Consider the following 24,816-nt stretch of genomic DNA (forward strand, 5'->3'; position numbering starts at 1 on the left):
AGTACATGTGTCTGATGTGTCGTCTCCTCTGATAGGTGGACCAGTACATGTGTCTGATGTGTGGGTGTGGCACGGCGGAGGACCGCCTCCTGCTGTGTGACGGCTGTGATGACAGCTACCACACCTTCTGTCTGATCCCGCCCCTCCACGACGTGCCCAAGGGAGACTGGCGCTGCCCCAAGTGCCTGGCGCAGGTGAGACCACCTTTTAGTTTGAGTCATGTCTGTTTTAGTCATGTTTTAGTCAAGGAGACTGGCGCTGGGGCACGGTGGCACAGTTGGTAGTGCTGTCGCCTCACAGCTAGACGGTCCTGGGTTCGATTCCCCGCTCGGGACGCCGTGGGCACTGGCGGCGTGTTTCCTCCTCAGCGTCATCAGTGCCCATACCCGAAGGCGGGGGTTGGCAAAAGGGCCTTTCTGTGTGGAGTTTGCATGTTCTCCCCGTGTCCCTTAGGGTAGGTACCCTCACAAAAAAACATGCAGTAATCCTGGTCTCTAAACTGCCTCCCCCTGGCCAGCCGGGGCGCCTGATGGAGGGGAAAGGAACTGGTTGGAATAACGTGTTCCTTCCACGCGCTACGTCCAACCAGGGAAACTCCCCCCTGTCAGGTTGTAAAGGAGCAACTTGGACACTCAGGCATGAAGGAAGCATGAGTTAAGTCCGTTGCTCTCCCCTTGTCCCCCATATATGGGGACTAGGTTGGTCTCCCCTTGTCCCCCATATATGGGGACTAGGTTGGTGGAGGGTGTGTAGAGCCCAGGATCACATTAGATGATTGACACAGGGGTGAAAAATGGGTTACAAAATCGTGGGATAAAAATTATTAAAAAAGAAAAAAGAAAGGAGACTGGCGCTGCCCCAAGTGTCTGGCGCAGGTGAGACGAGTTTTAGTTTGAGTCACAACGCGAGCTTGTAGATCTGCTATTTTCAGCATGCAACCAAGTGTAAAATGACTTGCAGTGGAGCTCTTGTCCACTATAGTCCCTTCCTGACATTTTAGTCCAGTTTTTATTTGCTGACGAAATTGTCAATACATTTAGTCTTAGTTTTAGTCGTCATAGCTTAGTGTTCATTTAGTTTTTATTTAGTTTTCGTCAGTGGAAAAAGGTACCGGTAGTCGACGAACATTTTTGGGGGGCGTACTTAGTTTAGACTAGTCATTGGTTAGACATGGGTTAAGGTTAGGTTTAGGTGTGCTGCCCCGTGGGAGGTTAGGTTTAGGGTGAGGGTTTGAGATAGGTTGTAGTTGTTAGTTGTAGGAGTAATGGCTGGTCTAACCAATGACTAGTCTAAACCAGGACTAATGACTGGTCTAACCAATGACTAGTCTAAACCAGGACTAATGACTGGTCTAACCAATGACTAGTCTAAACCAAAAACTGTCTAAACTAAGTACTGCACCCACATTTTTCATCTTAGTTTTAATCGACGAAAACAACACCTGCCCAGGTGAGACCTGCCCGCCCCCCCCCCCACCCTGTCAGTCAGTCAGTCAGTCTAGTCTTCCCCCTGAAGAGTTCATTTATTATTTACAACAACAGAAAAGGTGTCTTCTTTCCTCTCCTGTGAAGGACGGGGCTCTGGGGACCATCAACACTCCCCCTGGAGGCCGTGGCAATCAGCTGGAAGGAGAAAAATATGTTTTTCACATTTTCTTTTTTTTCTTTTTTCATCTCCAATTAACCAGCAACACTTGAACGACCTCCCCCCCACACACACACACACACACACACACACACACACACACACACACAGCGTACACACACACACACACACACACACCAGAAGTGTAGAGTAGGGAAGGAGCTCGTTATCTTTTTTTTGATAACGATCACTTTTAAACATGACATCATGGTCAATATATAACAGACTTGATAAGCCCAGAGCTTATCGATACCGGGTACTGGATAAGCCCAAAGCTTATCGATACCGGGTACTGGATAAGCCCAAAGCTTATCGATACCGGGTACTGGATAAGCCCAAAGCTTATTGATACCGGGTACTGGATAAGCCCAAAGCTTATGGATACCGGGTACTGGATAAGCCCAAAGCTTATCGATACCGGGTACTGGATAAGCCCAAAGCTTATTGATACCGGGTACTGGATAAGCCCAAAGCTTATTGATACCGGGTACTCAATAAGCCCAAAGCTTATCGATACCGGGTACTGGATAAGCCCAAAGCTTATCGATACCGGGTACTCAATAAGCCCAAAGCTTATCGATACCGGGTACTGGATAAGCCCAAAGCTTATTGATACCGGGTACTGGATAAGCCTAAAGCTTATCGATACCGGGTACTGGATAAGCCCAAAGCTTATCGATACCATGGACAACATGATGACTGTTTGTGTTTATTTTCTATCCACAGGAATGTGGCAAACCTGCCGTGGCGTTCGGCTTCGAGCAAGCCAGCAGGAAGTACAACATCCGAGCCTTCGGAGACATGGCCGATTCCTTCAAGTCGGATTATTTCAACATGCCAGTCCATGTGAGTACGGGGTTAATAGGAATCTTTTATATTAATATATATTTATGTTTCAACATGCCAGTCCATGTGAGTCTCCAGATGGTTCCTACAGAGTAATGTTTGTGTTGTTGTTCTCCAGATGGTTCCTACAGAGTAATGTTTGTGTTGTGGTTCTCCAGATGGTTCCTACAGAGTAATGTTTGTGTTGTGGTTCTCCAGATGGTTCCTACAGAGTAATGTTTGTGTTGTGGTTCTCCAGATGGTTCCTACAGAGTAATGTTCTGTATCTCTGTTCTCCAGATGGTTCCTACAGAGTAATGTTTGTGTTGTTGTTCTCCAGATGGTTCCTACAGAGTAATGTTTGTGTTGTGGTTCTCCAGATGGTTCCTACAGAGTAATGTTCTGTATCTCTGTTCTCCAGATGGTTCCTACAGAGTAATGTTTGTGTTGTGGTTCTCCAGATGGTTCCTACAGAGTAATGTTTGTGTTGTTGTTCTCCAGATGGTTCCTCCAGAGTAATGTTTGTGTTGTTGTTCTCCAGATGGTTCCTACAGAGTAATGTTTGTGTTGTTGTTCTCCAGATGGTTCCTACAGAGTAATGTTTGTGTTGTTGTTCTCCAGATGGTTCCTACAGAGCTGGTAGAGAAGGAGTTCTGGCGCCTGGTGGGCACCATCGAGGAGGACGTGACGGTGGAGTACGGGGCAGACATCGCCTCCAAGGACTTTGGAAGCGGGTTTCCTGTTACAAAAGACCAGGTCCAGATCAACCCTGATGACGAGGTACGCTGTCGTTTGTTTAGCTCGCCCCCCGGGCCATATGACCATCTCTGTGTGTTTGTGTGTACCCCATAGTGATGATTTGATTGGCTGTATGATGATAAGAGAGCCCCCCCGCTAGCCCCTCCTATATTCAGCTTTGAGGGTGCAATTACGTCATGCAGTATGTGCCTGAAATATGACGTAAATGTGTGGCAACACGGACATTAAATATTGACAATGACAGGAAGATGTATGTCATTATGTCGTCAAACTAATCGGCTAAGCAGTCGCGTACATTCAGTTGTTCATAATCAATACATTTATAAATATAATATTCCTTCCATTCATACATGAGTCGTCCTGGCTGGAATGGTATCCGTCTACTAAGCATTTCACGTCTGTAGGTCGCCATGGTTACCGTTTCAATCACTGCATCTCACACTGATCTTTGTTTAACAGCCTCACCCTGTGCTGCTGTTATTGTATAGTATTATTTACTTTAGTTTATCTTACTACTTTATTGCTACTCATGCTGCAATGTCTTACCTTCCTTTTGTTGTTGTTTAATATCGGTCTAAAACACAGCAACTAGTTTAACATCGGTCTAAAACACAGCAACTAGTTTAACATCGGTCTAAAACACAGCAACTAGTTTAACATGGTCTACTGTATATTAGATCAGTCGATGGGTGGACTAGTGTAGAAACACAGGGAAGGTTGTTGTATATTAGATCAGTCGATGGGTGGACTAGTGTAGAAACACAGGGAAGGTTGTTGTATATTAGATCAGTCGATGGGTGGACTAGTGTAGAAACACAGGGAAGGTTGTTGTATATTAGATCAGTCGATGGGTGGACTAGTGTAGAAACACAGGGAAGGTTGCTGTATATTAGATCAGTCGATGGGTGGACTAGTGTAGAAACACAGGGAAGGTTGTTGTATATTAGATCAGTCGATGGGTGGACTAGTGTAGAAACACAGGGAAGGTTGTTGTATATTAGATCAGTCGATGGGTGGACTAGTGTAGAAACACAGGGAAGGTTGTTGTATATAAGATCAGTCGATGGGTGGACTAGTGTAGAAACACAAGGAAGGTTGCCGTATATTAGATCAGTCGATGGGTGGACTAGTGTAGAAACACAGGGAAGGTTGACCGTATATTAGATCAGTCGATGGGTGGACTAGTGTAGAAACACAGGGAAGGTTGCCGTATATTAGATCAGCCGATGGGTGGACTAGTGTAGAAACACAGGGAAGGTTGCCGTATATTAGATCAGCCGATGGGTGGACTAGTGTAGAAACACAGGGAAGGTTGACCGTATATTAGATCAGTCGATGGGTGGACTAGTGTAGAAACACAGGGAAGGTTGACCGTATATTAGATCAGTCGATGGGTCTGTCTGAACCTCAACAACCTGTCTGTCTCTCTCTGAACCTCAACAACCTGTCTGTCTCTCTGAACCTCAACAACCTGTCTGTCTCTCTGAACCTCAACAACCTGTCTGTCTGCCCCCCACAGCGGTACCTGAACTCCGGGTGGAACCTGAACAACATGCCGGTTCTGGAAGCCTCGGTTCTGACCCACATCACGGCAGACATCTGTGGCATGAAGCTGCCCTGGCTCTACGTCGGGATGTGTTTCTCCTCCTTCTGCTGGCACATCGAGGACCACTGGAGCTACTCCATCAACTACCTGCACTGGTGAGGGTAGTCTCTCTCCCCCCCTCTCTCTCTCTCTCTCTCTCCCTCTCTCTCTCTCTCTCTCTCTCTGGAGTTACTCCATCAACTACCTGCACTGGTGAGGGTAGTCTCTCTCCCTCTCTCTCTCTCTCTCTCTCTCTCTCTGGAGTTACTCCATCAACTACCTGCACTGGTGAGGGTAGTCTCTCTCCCCCTCTCTCTCCCTCTCTCTCTCGCTCTCTCTGGAGTTACTCCATCAACTACCTGCACTGGTGAGGGTAGTCTCTCTCCCTCTCTCTCTCTCTCTCTCTCTCTCTCTCTCTCTCTCGCTCTCTCTGGAGTTACTCCATCAACTACCTGCACTGGTGAGGGTAGTCTCTCTCTCTCTCTCTCTCTCTCTCTCTCTGGAGCTACTCCATCAACTACCTGCACTGGTGAGGGTAGTCTCTCTCTCTCTCTCTCTCTCTCTCACTCTCACTCTCTCTCTCTCTCTCTCTCTCTCTCTCTCTCTCTCTCTCTCTCTCTCTCTCTCTCTCTTGGTGTTATAGCATCATGTTATGCTTTAGCTATTGAAAAATAGCAGATCTACAAGCTCGTAGCGCGCCACCGAGTGGCGCGCTACGAGCTCAGGTCAAAATGGGTTCATCAGACCAGTGTGTGTCCAGTGGAAACCTCGTATGAATCTGATCTCAGGTCAGAATGGGTTAAAGATTAAGGTGCTGTTTATCAAACTGGGTTGGGACCCATTTGTGGTATCAGGGACCCCCAGAAGAACAGAATTGTTCAAGGGAAAAGCCTCCAATCTTTTGCTTCTTAATTCAATGATATATTTCTGTCTTCCATTCCAAGGAAGAACAGCATTGATTCTATCGTTATGTCTGCAACAATCTATTAAAGATAATCAACTTTATATTAGCCCTATTTTTGTCTTTAGTAATTAAATGAAGATTTAGTGAACAGATTTAGTCAACATCTTATGCGTTAGCTATTGAAAAATAGCAGATCTACAAGCTCATAGCTCATAGCGCGAGTGGCGCGCTACTATCTTGTAGGTCTGCTATTTTTGAAAAATCGAAGAACGACTGACACATAGAAACGTAGCCTTTTCAGGAAACTGTCAGGATGTAGAAGACCATTTTGTAGAATCTGATCTCGGGTCAAAATGGGTTAATATTAACCAAGGCGTGTTGTACTTACCCTCCTGCCCACAGGGGGGAGCCCAAGACGTGGTACGGCGCCCCGAGCTACGCGGCCGAGCACCTGGAAGGCGTGATGAGGAAGCTGGCCCCGGAGCTGTTTGAGTCGCAGCCTGACCTCCTGCACCAGCTGGTCACCATCATGAACCCCAACACTCTGATGAACAACGGAGTCCCCGTGAGTACTGCCCTGAACACACCATCACACCCTGAACACACCATCACACCACCCTGAACACACCATCACACCACCCTGAACACACCATCACACCCTGAACACACCATCAACACCACCCTGAACACACCATCACACCCTGAACACACCATCAACACCACCCTGAACACACCATCACACCCTGAACACACCATCACCCTGAACACACCATCACACCACCCTGAACACACCATCATGAACCCCGAGTCCCTGTGAGTAACACCATGAACACACCATCACACCACCCTGAACACACCATCACACCCTGAACACACAAACTACAAACCACAGTCCACTTTTTAACAACTGTATCTCTCTCTCTCTCTCCCAGATCTTCCGTACCAACCAGTGTGCCGGTGAGTTCGTCATCACGTTCCCCAGAGCGTACCACAGCGGCTTCAACCAGGGCTTCAACTTCGCTGAGGCCGTCAACTTCTGCACCACGGACTGGGTAAGAAGGAGGAACTGTCCTATCCATTGGAAACGTGTTTAAAACCCATTTTGGGGCGGGAACCCCTTTTGGTTTTTTAGCATTATGCTATGCTTTAGCTATTGAAAAATAGCAGACCTACAAGCTCATAGCGCGCCACCGAGTGGCGCGCTATGAGCTTGTAGGTCTGCTGTTTTTGAAAAATCAAAGAACGACTGACATAGAAGACATAGCTTTTTGAGAAAACTGTCAGGATGTGGAAGACTCTTTTAGAATCTGATCTCAGGTCAGAAATGGGTTAACACAATAAACACTGTTGCAGCAAAGACTGTGTTTTTTCGTAAATGAACGTCCTACTTGATGCGGCGTCACACTAAAGAATCAGAAGTAGCAGATGTCTGTCTAACAGTGTAATGGTACCTGCCAACCAGCTGTAAAGCAGCATTACACTTTAAGAGTGACGGTACACACATTAACCAGTTAACAGTTTCTGAAAAGGTGGGTTTTCAGACTACGGCGGAAGATTGGGAGTGAGTCTGCAGTTCTGACTGCAATGGGAAGTTCATTCCATAGTTTAGATTGGGAGTGAGTCTGCAGTTCTGACTGCAATGGGAAGTTCATTCCATAGTTCAGATTGGGAGTGAGTCTGTAGTTCTGACTGCAATGGGAAGTTCATTCCATAGTTTAGATTGGGAGTGAGTCTGTAGTTCTGACTGCAATGGGAAGTTCATTCCATAGTTTAGATTGGGGGTGAGTCTGTAGTTTTGACTGCGATGGGAAGTTCATTCCATAGTTTAGATTGGGAGTGAGTCTGTAGTTCTGACTGCGATGGGAAGTTCATTCCATAGTTTAGATTGGGAGTGAGTCTGTAGTTCTGACTGCAATGGGAAGTTCATTCCATAGTTTAGATTGGGAGTGAGTCTGTAGTTCTGACTGCAGTGGGAAGTTCATTCCATAGTTTTGGAGCCAGAAGGGAGCAGAGTTTGGGACGTGTGGAGCGTTGTCCAGGGTGTTTTTAGTGAAGGTACTAGGCATGTGAATCTCGTCTCATCTCACCATTCGATACGCATCTCGATGCACGATGCGATACGATTCTCACTCTTCCCGATGCGATGCGATAACCATTTAGTTCAAATCAATGCGATACGATGCGATTCACCCCTCTACCGATACGATGCGATTCACCCCTCTACCGATACGATGCGATTTGATGGAGATTAGAAAGGATTTATATTAAAGCTCTATTAATTTCCCAAAACATGTAAAAATGCATTACATTTAAATTCAAAGCAATTTATTGTTTTACTGTAGGTTAGTATTATAGCTCTGCATCTCAAACAACCCAACTTATAGAATTATGTAAGTAAACAAAGGGTCTGCTCTCTGCTGGTTATTGTGGAATTGTTAGATTACTAATAATCATAGGCTATAGTATAATTATTATATCTCAAAGGTCAATTTGAGGTTTTGAGTATAGAGGGTTCAAGAGATTAAAATGTAATAGCCTATCGTTCATCAATTAATGTTACCAACATATAAATAGAAAAGAAACAAATAAACAAAACTAAAATTACAGGTCACACTTGTAGTGCTGTCAAACAAGTCTATGTCTATAGTTTAATCTGCAACACAGTTTTATAATATAATTTATAATATATAATATAATTATAAATGTATAGTGGGGGTCCCTGCTTGATCTCTCACTCTCAGCTAAGTGGTCCTTGGCTTGACCTGAAAAACATTGAAGACCCTGGCCTGCATGTATTATTAACGTTTTAAATACATAGCAGATGTACAAGCTCACAACGCGTCTCATCCACGCCCCGCTGTGAGCTTGTGGATCTGCAATTTTAGGCGTGCGACACCGTCTTGCTGCAGAATATAAATAAGGCTTCTATCCCAGAGAACAGCAGGGGAAAGCTGGACAGTGGAAAGTTGTGAAACGGTTGTAAACGACTTTAAACGCAAGCAGTACACCCAGCTGTGGCGTTGTTGTTGTTGTTGTACACGTGTGTGCAGACTGCAGAAGCTTTCTTTAATTACAAATTGATAATGGTCGCGACGCAGATTCGTGTCGGAGTGTGGATCATTACCAGCACGCAGCGCTACAGTGAAAAGTCAACTGATCGACGGACAGCTATTTTATGAAGCTAAAGTTGGTGCTTCTCTTGTTTAATGCGTGGGGCTCACTTCTGTTAGTCGCGGGTGCTCTTTATAGTCTGTTTGTTGTCTCAACGTGTCTACTCTGCACCGTCGTACGGTAGCGTCTGTTCACTGACAGCGTGTGCGTGTGCGCTGCGAGAGACCTTTTTTTTCCCTTCCTTTTCTGATGGTACATTCAATGCGCCTTGGAAACACAGGATAGGGTGAAATTTACCATGAAAAAAAAGGTGCAACCACGGATTTTACCGATGCAAGCACTCCGCGAACGATGCATCGAGATTTCACCCGTCGATTGTATCCGATACACAGTGAATGAACCGATGCACTCGCATCGCGCACGTCTGTATCGATGTATCGATTATTTTCCACATGCCTAGAAGGTACCCAGCTTCCCTGCGCAAAGTGTTCGTTATTAATAGAAATGAACGAGCTCCTTCCCTACTCTACGCCGTCAGAGGTGACTTGGATAGCGAGTCGTCCTATCCTAGCAGGCCTGTTATTTCACCGTTTAAGGCCACGTTGAGACTGCGGTGTAAATATTTCAGTGCGCGCCGCTGGCTAAATGCCGGAGCAGACGAAGGTCACCAGACTAAACAATTCTTTGATCTCGTTTTCCCACGCATTGAAACCGTGTTGCACAAACTGCTGCCTGGCACACAAAAAAAAAACCTTGAGGTAATTTCTGTTAAATGACCTCAAGGTCTCAGTGCCAGCAAGGCTTATTGTAGCTAAAAACCCATTTGAAACTTAGTTTATTTTTGGTCTGTTTTTGTTTTTACAGTATGAGCTCATTATTATTGTCATGTGACCTTGTGAAGGAACGCAGTGAACGCCACACAGAGACACTGTTTTCAGTGAACGCCACACAGAGACACTGTTTTCAGTGAACGCCACACAGAGACACTGTTTTCAGTGAACGCCACACAGAGACACTGTTTTCAGTGAACGCCACACAGAGACACTGTTTTCAGTGAACGCCACACAGAGACACTGTTTTCAGTGAACGCCACACAGAGACACTGTTTTCACGTCGAGGGTTAATCGGAACCATTTCTTTTTCAACGTGAAGAGAAACGACGTTGTTTATTTCACATCGTTTATTATTTAGAAACTACTGATATTGATATATATTAAGTGCAAACGCCAGAGACGAAGGTCCATATCCATGCTCAGCCCTCTCTCTCTCTCTCTCTCTCCTCAGGGCAGGGAGTGTGTCTCACTAACATCCTCTCTCTCTCTCCTCCAGATGCCTCAGGGCAGGGAGTGTGTCTCACTAACATCCTCTCTCTCTCCTCCAGATGCCCCAGGGCAGGGAGTGTGTCTCACTAACATCCTCTCTCTCTCTCTCCTCCAGATGCCTCAGGGCAGGGAGTGTGTCTCACTAACATCCTCTCTCTCTCTCTCCTCCAGATGCCTCAGGGCAGGGAGTGTGTCTCACTAACATCCTCTCTCCTCCAGATGCCTCAGGGCAGGGAGTGTGTCTCACTAACATCCTCTCTCTCCTCCAGATGCCTCAGGGCAGGGAGTGTGTCTCACTAACATCCTCTCTCTCCTCCAGATGCCCCAGGGCAGGGAGTGTGTCTCACTAACATCCTCTCTCTCCTCCAGATGCCTCAGGGCAGGGAGTGTGTCTCACTAACATCCTCTCTCTCCTCCAGATGCCCCAGGGCAGGGAGTGTGTCTCACAAACATCCTCTCTCTCCTCCAGATGCCCCAGGGCAGGGAGTGTGTCTCACTAACATCCTCTCTCTCTCCTCCAGATGCCTCAGGGCAGGGAGTGTGTCTCACAAACATCCTCTCTCTCCTCCAGATGCCCCAGGGCAGGGAGTGTGTCTCACTAACATCCTCTCTCTCTCCTCCAGATGCCCCAGGGCAGGGAGTGTGTGGCTCACTACCGTCAGCTGAGTCGTTACTGCGTGTTCTCCCATGACGAGATGGTGTGCAACATGGCTGCCAAGGCGGAGGGCATGGAGATGGAGCTGGCCCGGACGCTGAGCGGAGACATGGACGTCATGGTCCGCGAGGAGGAGACGCTGAGGGACAACGTGGACAAGATGGTGAGACCAGGGGGACAGACAGGGGGGCAGACAGACAGACAGACAGACAGATGATGTCTGTAGGGTCTATGACCACTACAATTCCCATAATTCTTTGGTGCACTGCTCCTCCTTGTGGATAGGGGGGAGAGCTGTCTTACTGAGACAACATGTAGTCCAGGAAGGAAGTGAGCCCAGTGTCCATGACATCAGAGACAGAAACAGGCTCACTGCTACAATCTAAAATATCTAAAAACCACATAATACACACATAAAGACCCCCAGGAAAGTGTTCTAAAGCTTCTAAACGTCATTAACATATTTTGTTTTTTGCAAAAAGGGTGAAGTGTCCCTTTAATTGTAAGAATGATGTGATTTCAGGAGCAACAGTTACAGTGTTCTGTCTGTAATGTTCTTTAAGGCTTTCCTTCATGACGTAAACCCCGTTCTGGAAACGTAGACGTGTAAATGAATGATCTATTCTGCGTGATTAAAGTTCTCAGTCGCCACGACTGATTCCACTCATTTAGAATCCATAGAAGCATGCAGCAGCGGGTCTTCTGTGAAGGCATGCTGCAGCGCACCGGAAATAACCGATCTACAAGCTCAGAGCGCGTCGCTTGTAGATCGGATATTTATTCAGTCATTAGTTATTTTTTTAGATGAAAGAGTATTTGAAGCGATAGAATTTAGAATCGTCTTCCAGAAACTTTCTTCTCAGAGATGTCATAAAAGCGTAGAGAGGTTTAAAGGAGAATTCCATACTAAAAGGCTTTCTTACCTTTCTTTGTAGTTGTTACGTCCCCATCAAAGAGGTCCAGGTGTTATTTTGTGCAAAAGCTCCTTATTGGCTATTTTCCCTACCATAAGCCCTAAATGAATTGCATTGCATTGAATGGGAATTGAATGGGGCTATGGGGTGTTGTGCTAATTCGCTTATTTCCATCGAAATAAGTAGTAAAGTGTGCCGCTTGGGTTATTATTTACATTATGAAGAGAGGATATATACAAAGAAATTATAATTTTGAGCGATGGAAATAAGCAAATTAGCACAACACCCCATAGCCCCATTCAATTCCCATTCAATGCAATTTATTTAGGGCTTATGGTAGGGAAATAGCCAATAAGGAGCTTTTGCACAAAATAACACCTGGACCTCTTTGGTGGGGACGTAACGACTACAAAGAAAGGTAAGAAAGCATTTTAGTATGGAATTCTCCTTTAATGCCTCAAATGTGTGATTTCTTCAGTGGAAAAGCAGCATCAATAGGTTTAATAATGTGACTGTACTGTCCCACAGGGAGTGGTGCGTTCTCAGAGGGTACTCCATGCCAAGAAAGAAAATATGTACAATTCTACTGCAGTCAATTGGTTGAAATGAACTCTCAGGCCGTGCTGAAACGGGCATAACGGCACACCTAGACGTTAACATTAGATTTGAGAACGGATTAATCAAAAATGCCAAACAAAAAAAAATGTGTTAAGAAACTTCTCTTTTCTCATTCTGAGGGCAATAATAATGAATAATTGGTGTTCCACAGGGCGTGGTCCAGTCCCAGAGGGTACGGTATGAGCTGTACTGTAACAGTATTATAATGTATCTCCCTCCCCCTCCCCCCACAGGGCGTGGTCCAGTCCCAGAGGGTACAGTATGAGCTGTACTGTAACAGTATTATAATGTATCCCCCCCCCTCCCTCCCCCTCCCCCCCCAGGGCGTGGTCCAGTCCCAGAGGGTACGGTATGAGCTGTACTGTAACAGTATTATAATGTATCTCCCTCCCCCTCCCCCCACAGGGCGTGGTCCAGTCCCAGAGGGTACAGTATGAGCTGTACTGTAACAGTATTATAATGTACCCCCTCCCTCCCCCTCCCCCCCCAGGGCGTGGTCCAGTCCCAGAGGGTACAGTATGAGCTCATGGCGGACGAGGAGAGGGTGTGCCATAAGTGTCGGACCACCTGCTACCTGTCTGGACTCACCTGTCCCTGTTCCCCCGACCGCGTGGTCTGTCTGCACTGCGTCTGGGACCTCTGCCCCTGCCCCCCCGACAACTACACCTTCTGGTGAGCACACACACACACACACACACACACACACACACACACACACACACACACTGGGGACCACCTGGAACCCCCTCAAGGACCACTGGTTGATGAAAACCACTGTTCTAAAAGATTTCTCTCTGTCTCCTCTCCAGTTTCAGGTGGTCTCTAGATGAACTAGTCTCTGTCTCCTCTCCAGTTTCAGGTGGTCTCTAGATGAACTAGTCTCTGTCTCCTCTCCAGTTTCAGGTGGTCTCCAGATGAACTAGTCTCTGTCTCCTCTCCAGTTTCAGGTGGTCTCTAGATGAACTAGTCTCTGTCTCCTCTCCAGTTTCAGGTGGTCTCTAGATGAACTAGTCTCTGTCTCCTCTCCAGTTTCAGGTGATCTGTAGATGAACTAGTCTCTGTCTCCTCTCCAGTTTCAGGTGGTCTGTAGATGAACTAGTCTCTGTCTCCTCTCCAGTTTCAGGTGGTCTCCAGATGAACTAGTCTCTGTCTCCTCTCCAGTTTCCGGTGGTCTCTAGATGAACTAGTCTCTGTCTCCTCTCCAGTTTCCGGTGGTCTCTAGATGAACTAGTCTCTGTCTCCTCTCCAGTTTCCGGTGGTCTCTAGATGAACTAGTCTCTGTCTCCTCTCCAGTTTCAGGTGGTCTCTAGAGGAACTAGTCTCTGTCTCCTCTCCAGTTTCAGGTGGTCTGTAGATGAACTCGTCTCTGTCTCCTCTCCAGTTTCAGGTGGTCTCTAGAGGAACTAGTCTCTGTCTCCTCTCCAGTTTCAGGTGGTCTGTAGATGAACTCGTCTCTGTCTCCTCTCCAGTTTCAGGTGGTCTCTAGATGAACTCCACAGCATGCTCTCAGCGGTGAAGCATCGCCACGAGTCGTACAGAGAGTGGCTGGACAACGCCCAGGACGTCCTGGGAAGCGACCGCAAGGCGGAGAAGAAGAGAAGTGAGTCCATCGTAGAAACGACACGATTGGTCCCTGACTGACCAACCAGCATACTGTCAGCCTTCCTGATTGGTCCCTGAGTGACCAACCAGCATACTGTCAGCCTTCCTGATTGGTCCCTGAGTGACCAACCAGCATACTGTCAGCCTTCCTGATTGGTCCCTGACTGACCAACCAGCATACTGTCAGCCTTCCTGATTGGTCCCTGACTGACCAACCAGCATACTGTCAGCCTTCCTGATTGGTCCCTGAGTGACCAACCAGCATACTGTCAGCCTTCCTGATTGGTCCCTGAGTGACCAACCAGCAGGCTCTTTCTGTCTCGGTCCGCCCTTTATGTTGAATTTGCTAAAACACATTTTTTTGGAAAAAAAAAAAAAAAATCCATCTTACAATTTCTCACTAATTATACATTTCATATTTTATTATTTATTTTGTCAACCCATCGAACTCTCACAGAAATCGATAATAATTATTGTCAACACGGATAATTCAAGTTAATAGAATATTGGAAGATACTCTTTTAACATAATTCTGAAACCTTCTGTTGCATTGCCTTCACTAAATCTAACCTGGCAGTGAATTCCACCTTACGGAGTAGCTCTGGACAACTTCTCATTAACCCATTCTGACCGGGAACCCATTTTGGTGTTATAGCATCATGTCATGCTTTAGCTATTGAAAAATAGCAGATCTACAAGCTCATAGCGCGCCACCGAGTGGCGCGCTACGAGCTTGTAGGTCTGCTATTTTTGAAAAATCGAAGAACGACTGACATTTTTTTAATCTGATCTCAGGTCAGAATGGGTTAATCAGACCAGTGTGTGTGTGTCCAGTGGAAACCTCGTATGAATCTGATCTCAGGTCAGTTAAAGCCCTTTTGGTGTTAGCATTATGTTGTGCTTTAGAGCTATTGAAAAATAGCAGATCTACAAGCTCGTAGCGCGCCACCGAGTGGCGTGCTACGAGCTTGTAGGTCTGCTATTTTTGAAAAATCGAGGAACGACTGACATAGAAACATAGCTTTTTCAGAAAACTGTCAGGAATGTAGAAGACATTTTTAGAACCTGATCTCAGGTCAAAATGGGTTAATCCTTGGGATGCTTCTCTGTGGTTCTCCCAGGTCTGGAGGATCTCCGCAGCCTGGTGGAGCAGGCAGAGGGCAAGGAGTTCCCCCGACCAGAGCTGTTGCAGCAGCTCCGCACCGTCACTACGGAGGCCGAGAAGTGTGCTGTGATGGCCCAGCAGCTCCTCAACGGGAAGAGACAGACCAGGTATTTACTAGTGATGCTGAGAAGACTAGAGACACACCAGGTATTTACTAGTGATGCTGAGAAGGACAGACAGACCAGGTAATTACTAGTGATGCTGAGTAGACTAGAGACACACCAGGTATTTACTAGTGATGCTGAGTAGACTAGAGACACACCAGGTATTTACTAGTGATGCTGAGGAGACTATTGTTGTTAGGTATCGCTACGGAGGAGGACAGACCCAGAGTCAGATGAACTAATAGATGTTTCTCCCGGTGCGTTAGGTATCGTTACGGAGGAGGACAGACCCAGAGTCAGATTAACTAATAGATGTTTCTCCTGTTGTGTTAGGTATCGTTACGGAGGAGGACAGACCCAGAGTCAGATGAACTAATAGATGTTTCTCCTGTTGTGTTAGGTATCGTTACGGAGGAGGACAGACCCAGAGTCAGATGAACTAATAGATGTTTCTCCTGTTGTGTTAGGTATCGTTACGGAGGAGGACAGACCCAGAGTCAGATGAACTAATAGATGTTTCTCCTGGTGCGTTAGGTATCGCTACGGAGGAGGACAGACCCAGAGTCAGATGAACTAATAGATGTTTCTCCTGGTGCGTTAGGTATCGCTACGGAGGAGGACAGACCCAGAGTCAGATTAACTAATAGATGTTTCTCCTGGTGTGTTAGGTATCGTTACGGAGGAGGACAGACCCAGAGTCAGATTAACTAATAGATGTTTCTCCTGGTGCGTTAGGTATCGCTACGGAGGAGGACAGACCCAGAGTCAGATTAACTAATAGATGTTTCTCCTGGTGTGTTAGGTATCGCTACGGAGGAGGACAGACCCAGAGTCAGATTAACTAATAGATGTTTCTCCTGGTGCGTTAGGTATCGTTACGGAGGAGGACAGACCCAGAGTCAGATGAACTAATAGATGTTTCTCCTGTTGCGTTAGGTATCGCTACGGAGGAGGACAGACCCAGAGTCAGATGAACTAATAGATGTTTCTCCTGGTGCGTTAGGTATCGTTACGGAGGAGGAAAGACCCAGAGTCAGAACCTGTTGACGGTGGAGGAGCTGCGGTCGTTTGTGGGACAACTGGACATCCTGCCGTGTAACATCCGCCAGGGACCGCTGCTAAGGGTCAGTCAAAGTCAAAGTCGTACGATTCGTCACACACGTTACCGAAGTGACATTTGACCCATCTCTCTTGGAGCGGTGAGCTGCAGCCGTGCCGCGCTCGGGAATCATTCGATTAGTTGATTTGTAGATTTGACCCACCCAATCCAGTCATTCCGGGTTACTCTACTCTACTGGGTAGCTGTTTTTATTTCCAACAACCACCCTAATAAAAAGCATCCTAATGTAAAGCACCCTAATAAAAAGCACCCTAATAAAAAGCACCCTAGTATAAAGCAAGCAAGCAAGCATCGTTGAAGCCTGTAACGATCTGGTTGGCAGTTTGTAGAAAAAAGAAGAAAGGATATCACCGAAACATAATTTTACATATTGTGATAATTATTTGGGAAGCGGCACCAACCAGTCTTCTGGGTGGGCCTTCCTTCCTTTCACATTTGCCTCACAAACACAAGACAGGGCCTTCGCAGTGGCTGCCCCTTGTCTTTAAACACAAGACAGGGCCTTCGCAGTGGCTGCCCCTTGTCTTTAAACACAAGACAGGGCCTTCGCAGTGGCTGCCCCTTGTCTTTAAACACAAGACAGGGCCTTCGCAGTGGCTGCCCCTTGTCTTTAAACACAAGACAGGGCCTTCGCAGTGGCTGCCCCTTGTCTTTAAACACAAGACAGGGCCTTCACAGTGGCTGCCCCTTGTCTTTAAAAACACAAGACAGGGCCTTCACAGTGGCTGCCCCTTGTCTTTAAAAACACAAGACAGGGCCTTCGCGGTGGCTGCCCCTTGTCTTTAAACACAAGACAGGGCCTTCACAGTGGCTGCCCCTTGTCTTTAAAAACACAAGACAGGGCCTTCACAGTGGCTGCCCCTTGTCTTTAAAAACACAAGACAGGGCCTTCACAGTGGCTGCCCCTTGTCTTTAAAAACACAAGACAGGGCCTTCACAGTGGCTGCCCCTTGTCTTTAAAAACACAAGACAGGGCCTTCGCGGTGGCTGCCCCTTGTCTTTAAACACAAGACAGGGCCTTCACAGTGGCTGCCCCTTGTCTTTAAAAACACAAGACAGGGCCTTCACAGTGGCTGCCCCTTGTCTTTAAAAACACAAGACAGGGCCTTCGCGGTGGCTGCCCCTTGTCTTTAAACACAAGACAGGGCCTTCACAGTGGCTGCCCCTTGTCTTTAAAAACACAAGACAGGGCCTTCACAGTGGCTGCCCCTTGTCTTTAAACACAAGACAGGGCCTTCACAGTGGCTGCCCCTTGTCTTTAAAAACACAAGACAGGGCCTTCGCAGTGGCTGGCCCTTGTCTTTGTAACTCACTCCCAACTCACATCAGAGCTGCCCCACACCTTCCAAATGTCCAAAAGCACACTCAAAACCCACCTTTTCAAACTGGCTTTTCCCTACATAACCCCCCCCACACACACACACACACACACACACACACACACACACCCTTCTTATTTGTCCCTCTTTTGATTTAGATTTCTAGTTTTTTAACCTTTTTAAATAGTTTTCTAATAAAATATGTCTGCACTTCTTCCTGCCCCCCAGGACCTCCTGACGCGCGTGGACGAGTTCCAGCGCCGCAGCGAGCTGCTCCTCTCCTCCTCAGAGGAGGAGGAGGAGGAGGAGGAGGAGGAGGAGACCCCCCCCAGCCCCACGGCACTGCAGAACCTCCGGGACCGGTCCCTGGGTCTGGACCCCAGCCCCGCCGCGCTGCAGAACCTCCTGGACCAGTCCCTGGGTCTGGACGTGGAGCTGCCTCAGCTGCCCCGGCTCCGAGAGCGCCTGGAGCAGGCCCGCTGGATGGAGGTAATGTTTACACCCATTCTGACCTGAGATCAGATTCTAAACAGGCCCGCTGGATGGAGGTATTGTTTGTTTACACCCATTCTGACCTGAGATCAGATTCTAAACAGGCCCGCTGGATGGAGGTATTGTTTGTTTACACCCATTCTGACCTGAGATCAGATTCTAAACAGGCCCGCTGGATGGAGGTATTGTTTGTTTACACCCATTCTGACCTGAGATCAGATTCTAAACAGGCCCGCTGGATGGAGGTATTGCATCCACCGGCCTGGACGAGAAACCCCTCTGGGTGTTTTAAGGATTGTGTTACACTCATAGACTGTAAAGAATATGGACAAAGCGTTCCGCGGGTCTAACATGAATGTAAAATGAAGCCTGTCAGTCCTTGAATTGTAAGTCGCCATCTTTCTAGATCCGTTTGGGCCCAGCTGGCCCATTGGCTGGCCCAGACAACGAGGCTGGACTCCCCCCCCCCCCCCCTTCTTCTCCGTTGGTTTTTATTTTGACTCGAGTGGGAGGGGAATCCCGATCATAGACTGTAACGGTAGCCACGCCCCTCAGAACATACGCGACTTTATGGTATTTCTTTTTAATAAATGGGATCATAATTTTCCAAAAAGAATATTATGACATGAGAAATGAGACTTTAAACTAGTGACTGGAAGCAGAAAGTATTCATGACCATGTTTATTAAGGTAATACAGTCTAGGTGAAGTTGGGCCCAAATACATGGACTTCTATGGGGCTATGGGTTTTTTCTGGGCCCAATGACAGCGCCACAACAGGCCATTATATGAACTTTCAGGAAATCCCGATTTCCTCAGTGGCTTCACAAAATATCTGTCTGACTGCCCCCCTGGTTAAATATCTGTCTGACTGCCCCCCCCCCCCTGGTTACACTTTAGCAGATCTACCACGCTACGAGCTTGTAGATCTGCTATTTTATCATCAACTCATACTCTTATTTTGCCTACCCGCCATTTTTGGGAAATTGTGAAAATGTGACACAAATCTTTCAATATATATTCTTTCAGAGCGAACGGGGGGGGGGGGGGGGGGGTCCCTGGAACAACATATTTTCAGATGGGGGTCATATTATTTACATATATTTTTGGGGGTCCTTGACATGAAAATGTTTGACATGGAAACATAGGGGTTTTCAGAAACATGGACCTGGGTTCGATTCCCGCTCGGGACGCCGTGGGCGCTGGCGGCGTGTTTCCTCCTCCGCGTCATCAGTGCCCATACCCGAAGGCGGGGGTTGGCTAAAGGGCCTTTCTGTGTGGAGTTTGCATGTTCTCCCCGTGTCCCCTAGGGTAGGTACCCTCACAAAAAACATGCAGTAATCCTGGTCTCTAAACTGCCTCCCCCTGGCCAGCCGGGGCGCCTGATGGAGGGGAAAGGAACTGGTTGGAATAACGTGTTCCTTCCACGCGCTACGTCCAACCAGGGAAACTCCCCCCTGTCAGGTGTAAAGGAGCAACTTGGACACTCAGGCATGAAGGAAGCATGAGTTCAAGTCCGTTGCTCTCCCCTTGTCCCCCATATATGGGGACTAGGTTGCTCTCCCCTTGTCCCCCATATATGGGGACTAGGTTGCTCTCTCCTTGTCCCCCATATATGGGGACTAGGTTGGTCTCCCCTTGTCCCCCATATATGGGGACTAGGTTGGTCTCCCCTTGTCCCCCATATATGGGGACTAGGTTGGTGGAGGGTGTGTAGAGCCCAGGATCACAGTAGATGATTGACACAGGGGTGAAAAATGGGTTACAAAATCGTGGGATAAAAAAATATATAGAAGGGGGACACATAGACAATATGATATTAGATATTAAAAGCCGTTTTAAAATGCATGTTATTTGCGCTTTAACTAAAGCATTGATTGATTGATTGATGTATTGATGTGTTGCTCCAGGCGGTGTCCCTGGCCAGCGGCCGGCCAGACTCCCTGTGTCTGGACTCCATGAGGAGGCTGATCGACCAGGGCGTGGGCCTGGCCCCGCACGGCTCCGTGGAGCGGGCCATGGCCCGGCTGCAGGAGCTGCTGACGGTGTCGGAGCAGTGGGAGGAGCGGGCGCTGGGACTCATGGAGGCCAGGTGAGCAGAGCCGACCCGTTCGGACCCCAGAGCACATTCTACAAAATGTTCAGTTTTCTGAAAAAGCTGTGTCAGTCGTTCTTCGATTTTTCTATGAGCTTGTATAGATCTGCTATTTTAGCAGATATAGCTAAAGCATAACGTAATGCTAACACCAAGGTTCATGTTTTAGTTTGTTATTAGAGAAACTAAAAGATGAGTGTTAATCTTTTTTCATTTGCTGCTTTCTTTCGTTTTAGGGATTTTAGCTGTTTTTGACAGGGGGGGCGGGGGCATTCGAGCATGGGGCTAAATATGTATTTTTTAACACAATTTTATGGTGATTTCTTTTTTTATGGTTTACTATAGTCCTAATAAACGCCAGGAAATTACATCTGGCCACAGAAGATCACAGGATCTACTGATTGTGAAGGTAGCCTACTGGGGGAAGGCTTATACTGTGTGTATAGGCTCAATATGTCAGTTTGTCACATTCAATAGATCCCGTGATCTTTTGTGGCCAGATGTAATTTCCTGGCGTTTATTAGGACTATAGTAAATAATAAAAAAAGAAATCACCATAAAATTGTGTTAAAAAATGAGTGTTCTGAAAGAAAAAATTAGTGTTCTGAAAGAAAAAGAACACTCATCTTTTAGTTTCTCTAATAACAACCTAAAACATGAACCTTGGTTGAAAAAAACTAAAGTTGTCCTTTAAAGTTCTGCCATTTCACTCATTGGGATTCCATAGAAGCATTCGGTGTATCTTCTGTGAACCGAAAATGGCAGATCTACAAGCTCACGACACGTCGCAGCGTGAAGTGTTGCGAGCTTGTAGATTGGCTTCTTTCGGACATTAGTTATTTTGACCCATTTTGACCTGAAAAAATGTCTTCTACATCCTGACAGTTTTCTGAAAACGCTATGTTTCTCTGTGCGTCAGTCGTTCTTCCATTTTTCTAAAAAAAGATCTGCTATTTTTCAATAGCTAAAGCATAACGTAATGCTAACACCAAAAGGGGTTCCCCGCCCAAAATGGGTTAAAGTTCTGCCATTTCACTCATTGGGATTCCATAGAAGCATTCGGTGTATCTTCTGTCAAAGCATGCTGCTGTGCACCGACAATTGCAGATCTACAAGCTCACAACACGTCGCAGCGTGAAGTGTTGCGGAGCTTGTAGATTGGCTTTTTTCGGACATTAGTTATTTTAAGATGAAAGAGTTTTTGAAGTGATCAAACTGGGCAAACAAAGAGAGTAGGGAGGTGCTGAGCACGGGAGACACACTCTATAACGGAAAGGAGAGGTCGCACAGCTCCTAGTCACGATGCCAACAAAACGTTTTATTTACCAACGTTTCGACAAACGAGTTGCCTTCTTCAGGGTATGAGTCGCTGCATAGAGCCTCTAGAAGACAAACATGTTGTCTTGTGTTCCTCAGACCCAGTCGCTCCATAGACTCTAGAAGACAAACATGTTGTCTTGTGTTCCTCAGACCCAGTCGCTCCATAGAGACTCTAGAAGACAAACATGTTGTCTTGTGTTCCTCAGACCCAGTCGCTCCATAGAGACTCTAGAAGACAAACATGTCGTCTTGTGTTCCTCAGACCCAGTCGCTCCATAGAGACTCTAGAAGACAAACATGTTGTCTTGTGTTCCTCAGACCCAGTCGCTCCATAGAGACTCTAGAAGACAAACATGTCGTCTTGTGTTCCTCAGACCCAGTCGCTCCATAGAGACTCTAGAAGACAAACATGTTGTCTTGTGTTCCTCAGACCCAGTCGCTCCATAGAGACTCTAGAAGACAAACATGTTGTCTTGTGTTCTCAGACCCAGTCGCTGCATAGAGACTCTAGAAGACAAACATGTTGTCTTGTGTTCCTCAGACCCAGTCGCTCCATAGAGACTCTAGAAGACAAACATGTCGTCTTGTGTTCCTCAGACCCAGTCGCTCCATAGAGACTCTAGAAGACAAACATGTCGTCTTGTGTTCTCAGACCCAGTCGCTCCATAGAGACTCTAGAAGCAGCGCTCCTGGAGGTGGAGAACATCCCTGCATATCTTCCCAACTGCCTGCAGCTGAAGGACGTGGTGCTGAAGGCTCAGGACTGGCTTCAGGAGGCCGAGGCGCTCCAGGTGAAGAACCAGAACTGGGTTTCATGTCGAGGTCCAGTTCTGAGTGGTGCAACCACTCCCCCTTTCAGAACGACCCAGGCCCAGGAAATGAAAAGCAATGCATTTTTCCCATAGCCGTTTCTGAAAGTATTTATTTAAAGACGGTTATACGCCGCGGACAAAGCCAACTGGGATCGTGACAAATCATGACAATGAACACAATGTTTTGGGGCCGATCAAATCATTAGAAAGAAGAAAATAAAGGCAGGAGACAACACTATTTGTTTTGTTTTTCTTCTTGTAAATTATTTGATCGGCCCCAAAATATTGTGTTCATTGTCATGATTTGTCATTTTATTTAACTACATTGCAAAAGAAGTAGCATTACTTTTGACAGTGCAGAAACATAATTGCCTTCCTTGATGAGCATCAACGACCATCATCACCTGGGCACAGACACACACAGCTCCCCTCTACAGTCACAGACACACACAGCTCCCCTCTACAGTCACAGACACACACAGCTCCCCTCTACAGTCACAGACACACACACTGGTGGCACAGTTGGTAGTGCTGTCGCCTCACAGCTAAAAGGTCCTGGGTTCGATTCCCGCTCGGGGCGCCGTGGGTGCTGGTGGCGTGTTTCCTCCTCCACGTCATCAGTGCCCATACCCGAAGGCGGGGTTGGGCCTTTCTGTGTGGAGTTTGCATGTTCTCCCCGTGTCCCCTAGGGTAGGTACCCTCACATGTTCTCCCCGTGTCCCCTAGGACAGTAATCCTGGTCTCTAAACTGCCTCCCCCCTCTGATGGAGGGGAAAGGAACTGGTTGGAATAACGTGTTCCTTCCACACGCTACGTCCAACCAGGGAAACTCCCCCCTGTCAGGTGTAAAGGAGCAACTTGGACACTCAGGCATGAAGGGAGCATGAGTTCAAGTCCGTTGCTCTCCCCAGGTTGGTGGAGGGTGTGTAGAGCCCAGGATCACATTAGATAGATGATTGACACAGGGGTGAAAAATGGGTTACAAAATTGTGGGATAAAAAATATATTAAAAAAAAAAGCAATGACAAATAAAGATCTATCTATCTACTACTGAAAGTGACTAGGTATCAGTTCTCTCCAAAAGCACTTGAACATGATGGAATATGACTAAAGCTCACATTTCACATCACACACTAGCCCCCCTAAAAAATATTTTATTTTATTTCAATGAATAGATTCATATCGTCGGGATTAATATCGATATATATGGTTATTACATGCCTACTTAACGGTGATTATACAATTTACGATTATGGTAATTGTTAACTTCCCTGATTTGTGTGTACATGTGTGTGTTAATGTACTGTTCTCCTATTGGCCAGTTGGGGGGGCGGTCGTATCCCGGTGTGTTAATGTACTGTTCTCCTATTGGCCAGTTGGGGGGCGGTCGTATCCCGGTGTGTTAATGTACTGTTCTCCTATTGGCCAGTTGGGGGGGCGGTCGTATTCCGGTGTGTTAATGTACTGTTCTCCTATTGGCCAGTTGGGGGGGGGCGGTCGTATCCCGGTGTGTTAATGTACTGTTCTCCTATTGGCCAGTTGGGCGGTCGTATCCCGGTGCTGGACAGCCTCTCGGAGCTGGTGGAGCGGGCCGAGAGCATCCCCGTCTGGCTGGACCCTCTGAGCCGGCTGGAGGCGCTGGTCACTGACGTCCAGGCCTGGAAGGAGAGCGCAGCCAAGACCTTCCTGGTGTCCAGCTCACCCTATTCTCTGTTAGAGGTGAGTGTCCAGCTCACCCTATTCTCTGTTAGAGGTGAGTGACCAGCTCACCCTATTCTCTGTTAGAGGTGAGTGACCAGCTCACCCTATTCTCTGTTAGAGGTAAGTGACCAGCTCACCCTATTCTCTGTTAGAGGTGAGTGACCAGCTCACCCTATTCTCTGTTAGAGGTGAGTGACCAGCTCACCCTATTCTCTGTTAGAGGTAAGTGACCAGCTCACCCTGTGACGTTCTGTCTGTCTGTCTGCAGGTTCTGTGTTCCAACGTGTGACGTTCTGTCTGTCTGTCTCTCTGCAGGTTCTGTGTCCAACGTGTGACGTCGGTTCCGGTCCACTGAAGGCCCGCTCCTCTAAACGTGAGAGAAAGGAAGCCATCCTGATGCAGAGCAACAAGAGGAGCTCCTCAACGCTGGACTCTCTGAGCGACGTAGAGAGAGCCCTGTCGGAGAGCAAGGACTCTGCCGCCGCGGTGAGTGGACTTCTGTTGTCTTTGTCTTAGTCTATTGTCTTAGTCTCTCTGTCGGAGAGCAAGGACTCTGCCGCCGCGGTGAGTGGACTTCTGTTGTCTTTGTCTTAGTCTATTGTCTTAGTCTCTCTGTCGGAGAGCAAGGACTCTGCCGCCGCGGTGAGTGGACTTCTGTTGTCTTTGTCTTAGTCTATTGTCTTAGTCTCTCTGTCGGAGAGCAAGGACTCTGCCGCCGCGGTGAGTGGACTTCTGTTGTCTTTGTCTTAG

The 24,816-nt window shown here is 47.2% G+C and overlaps 1 protein-coding gene across 2 annotated transcripts in view; it reads left to right on the forward strand.

Annotated features, from left to right (window-relative positions):
- kdm5ba (lysine demethylase 5Ba) overlaps positions 1-24,816 on the forward strand; it is a 63,506-nt gene that overhangs the window by 20,790 nt on the left and 17,900 nt on the right. For both annotated transcript variants that reach the window (XM_080792571.1, XM_080792572.1), the window contains exons 8-23: positions 36-194; positions 2,371-2,490; positions 3,091-3,249; positions 4,748-4,929; positions 6,120-6,282; positions 6,650-6,769; positions 10,774-10,968; positions 12,828-13,009; positions 13,807-13,937; positions 15,061-15,211; positions 16,212-16,332; positions 17,876-18,136; positions 20,049-20,230; positions 22,206-22,344; positions 23,905-24,084; positions 24,382-24,552. In XM_080792571.1, coding sequence (XP_080648697.1) covers positions 36-194; positions 2,371-2,490; positions 3,091-3,249; positions 4,748-4,929; positions 6,120-6,282; positions 6,650-6,769; positions 10,774-10,968; positions 12,828-13,009; positions 13,807-13,937; positions 15,061-15,211; positions 16,212-16,332; positions 17,876-18,136; positions 20,049-20,230; positions 22,206-22,344; positions 23,905-24,084; positions 24,382-24,552 — 2,616 coding nt within the window. The remainder of the gene's footprint in view (positions 1-35; positions 195-2,370; positions 2,491-3,090; positions 3,250-4,747; positions 4,930-6,119; positions 6,283-6,649; positions 6,770-10,773; positions 10,969-12,827; positions 13,010-13,806; positions 13,938-15,060; positions 15,212-16,211; positions 16,333-17,875; positions 18,137-20,048; positions 20,231-22,205; positions 22,345-23,904; positions 24,085-24,381; positions 24,553-24,816) is intronic.

The sequence above is a fragment of the Protomyctophum bolini genome (genome assembly GCF_963924005.1).
Source record: "Protomyctophum bolini genome assembly, chromosome: 20".
Lineage (NCBI taxonomy): Eukaryota > Metazoa > Chordata > Actinopteri > Myctophiformes > Myctophidae > Protomyctophum > Protomyctophum bolini.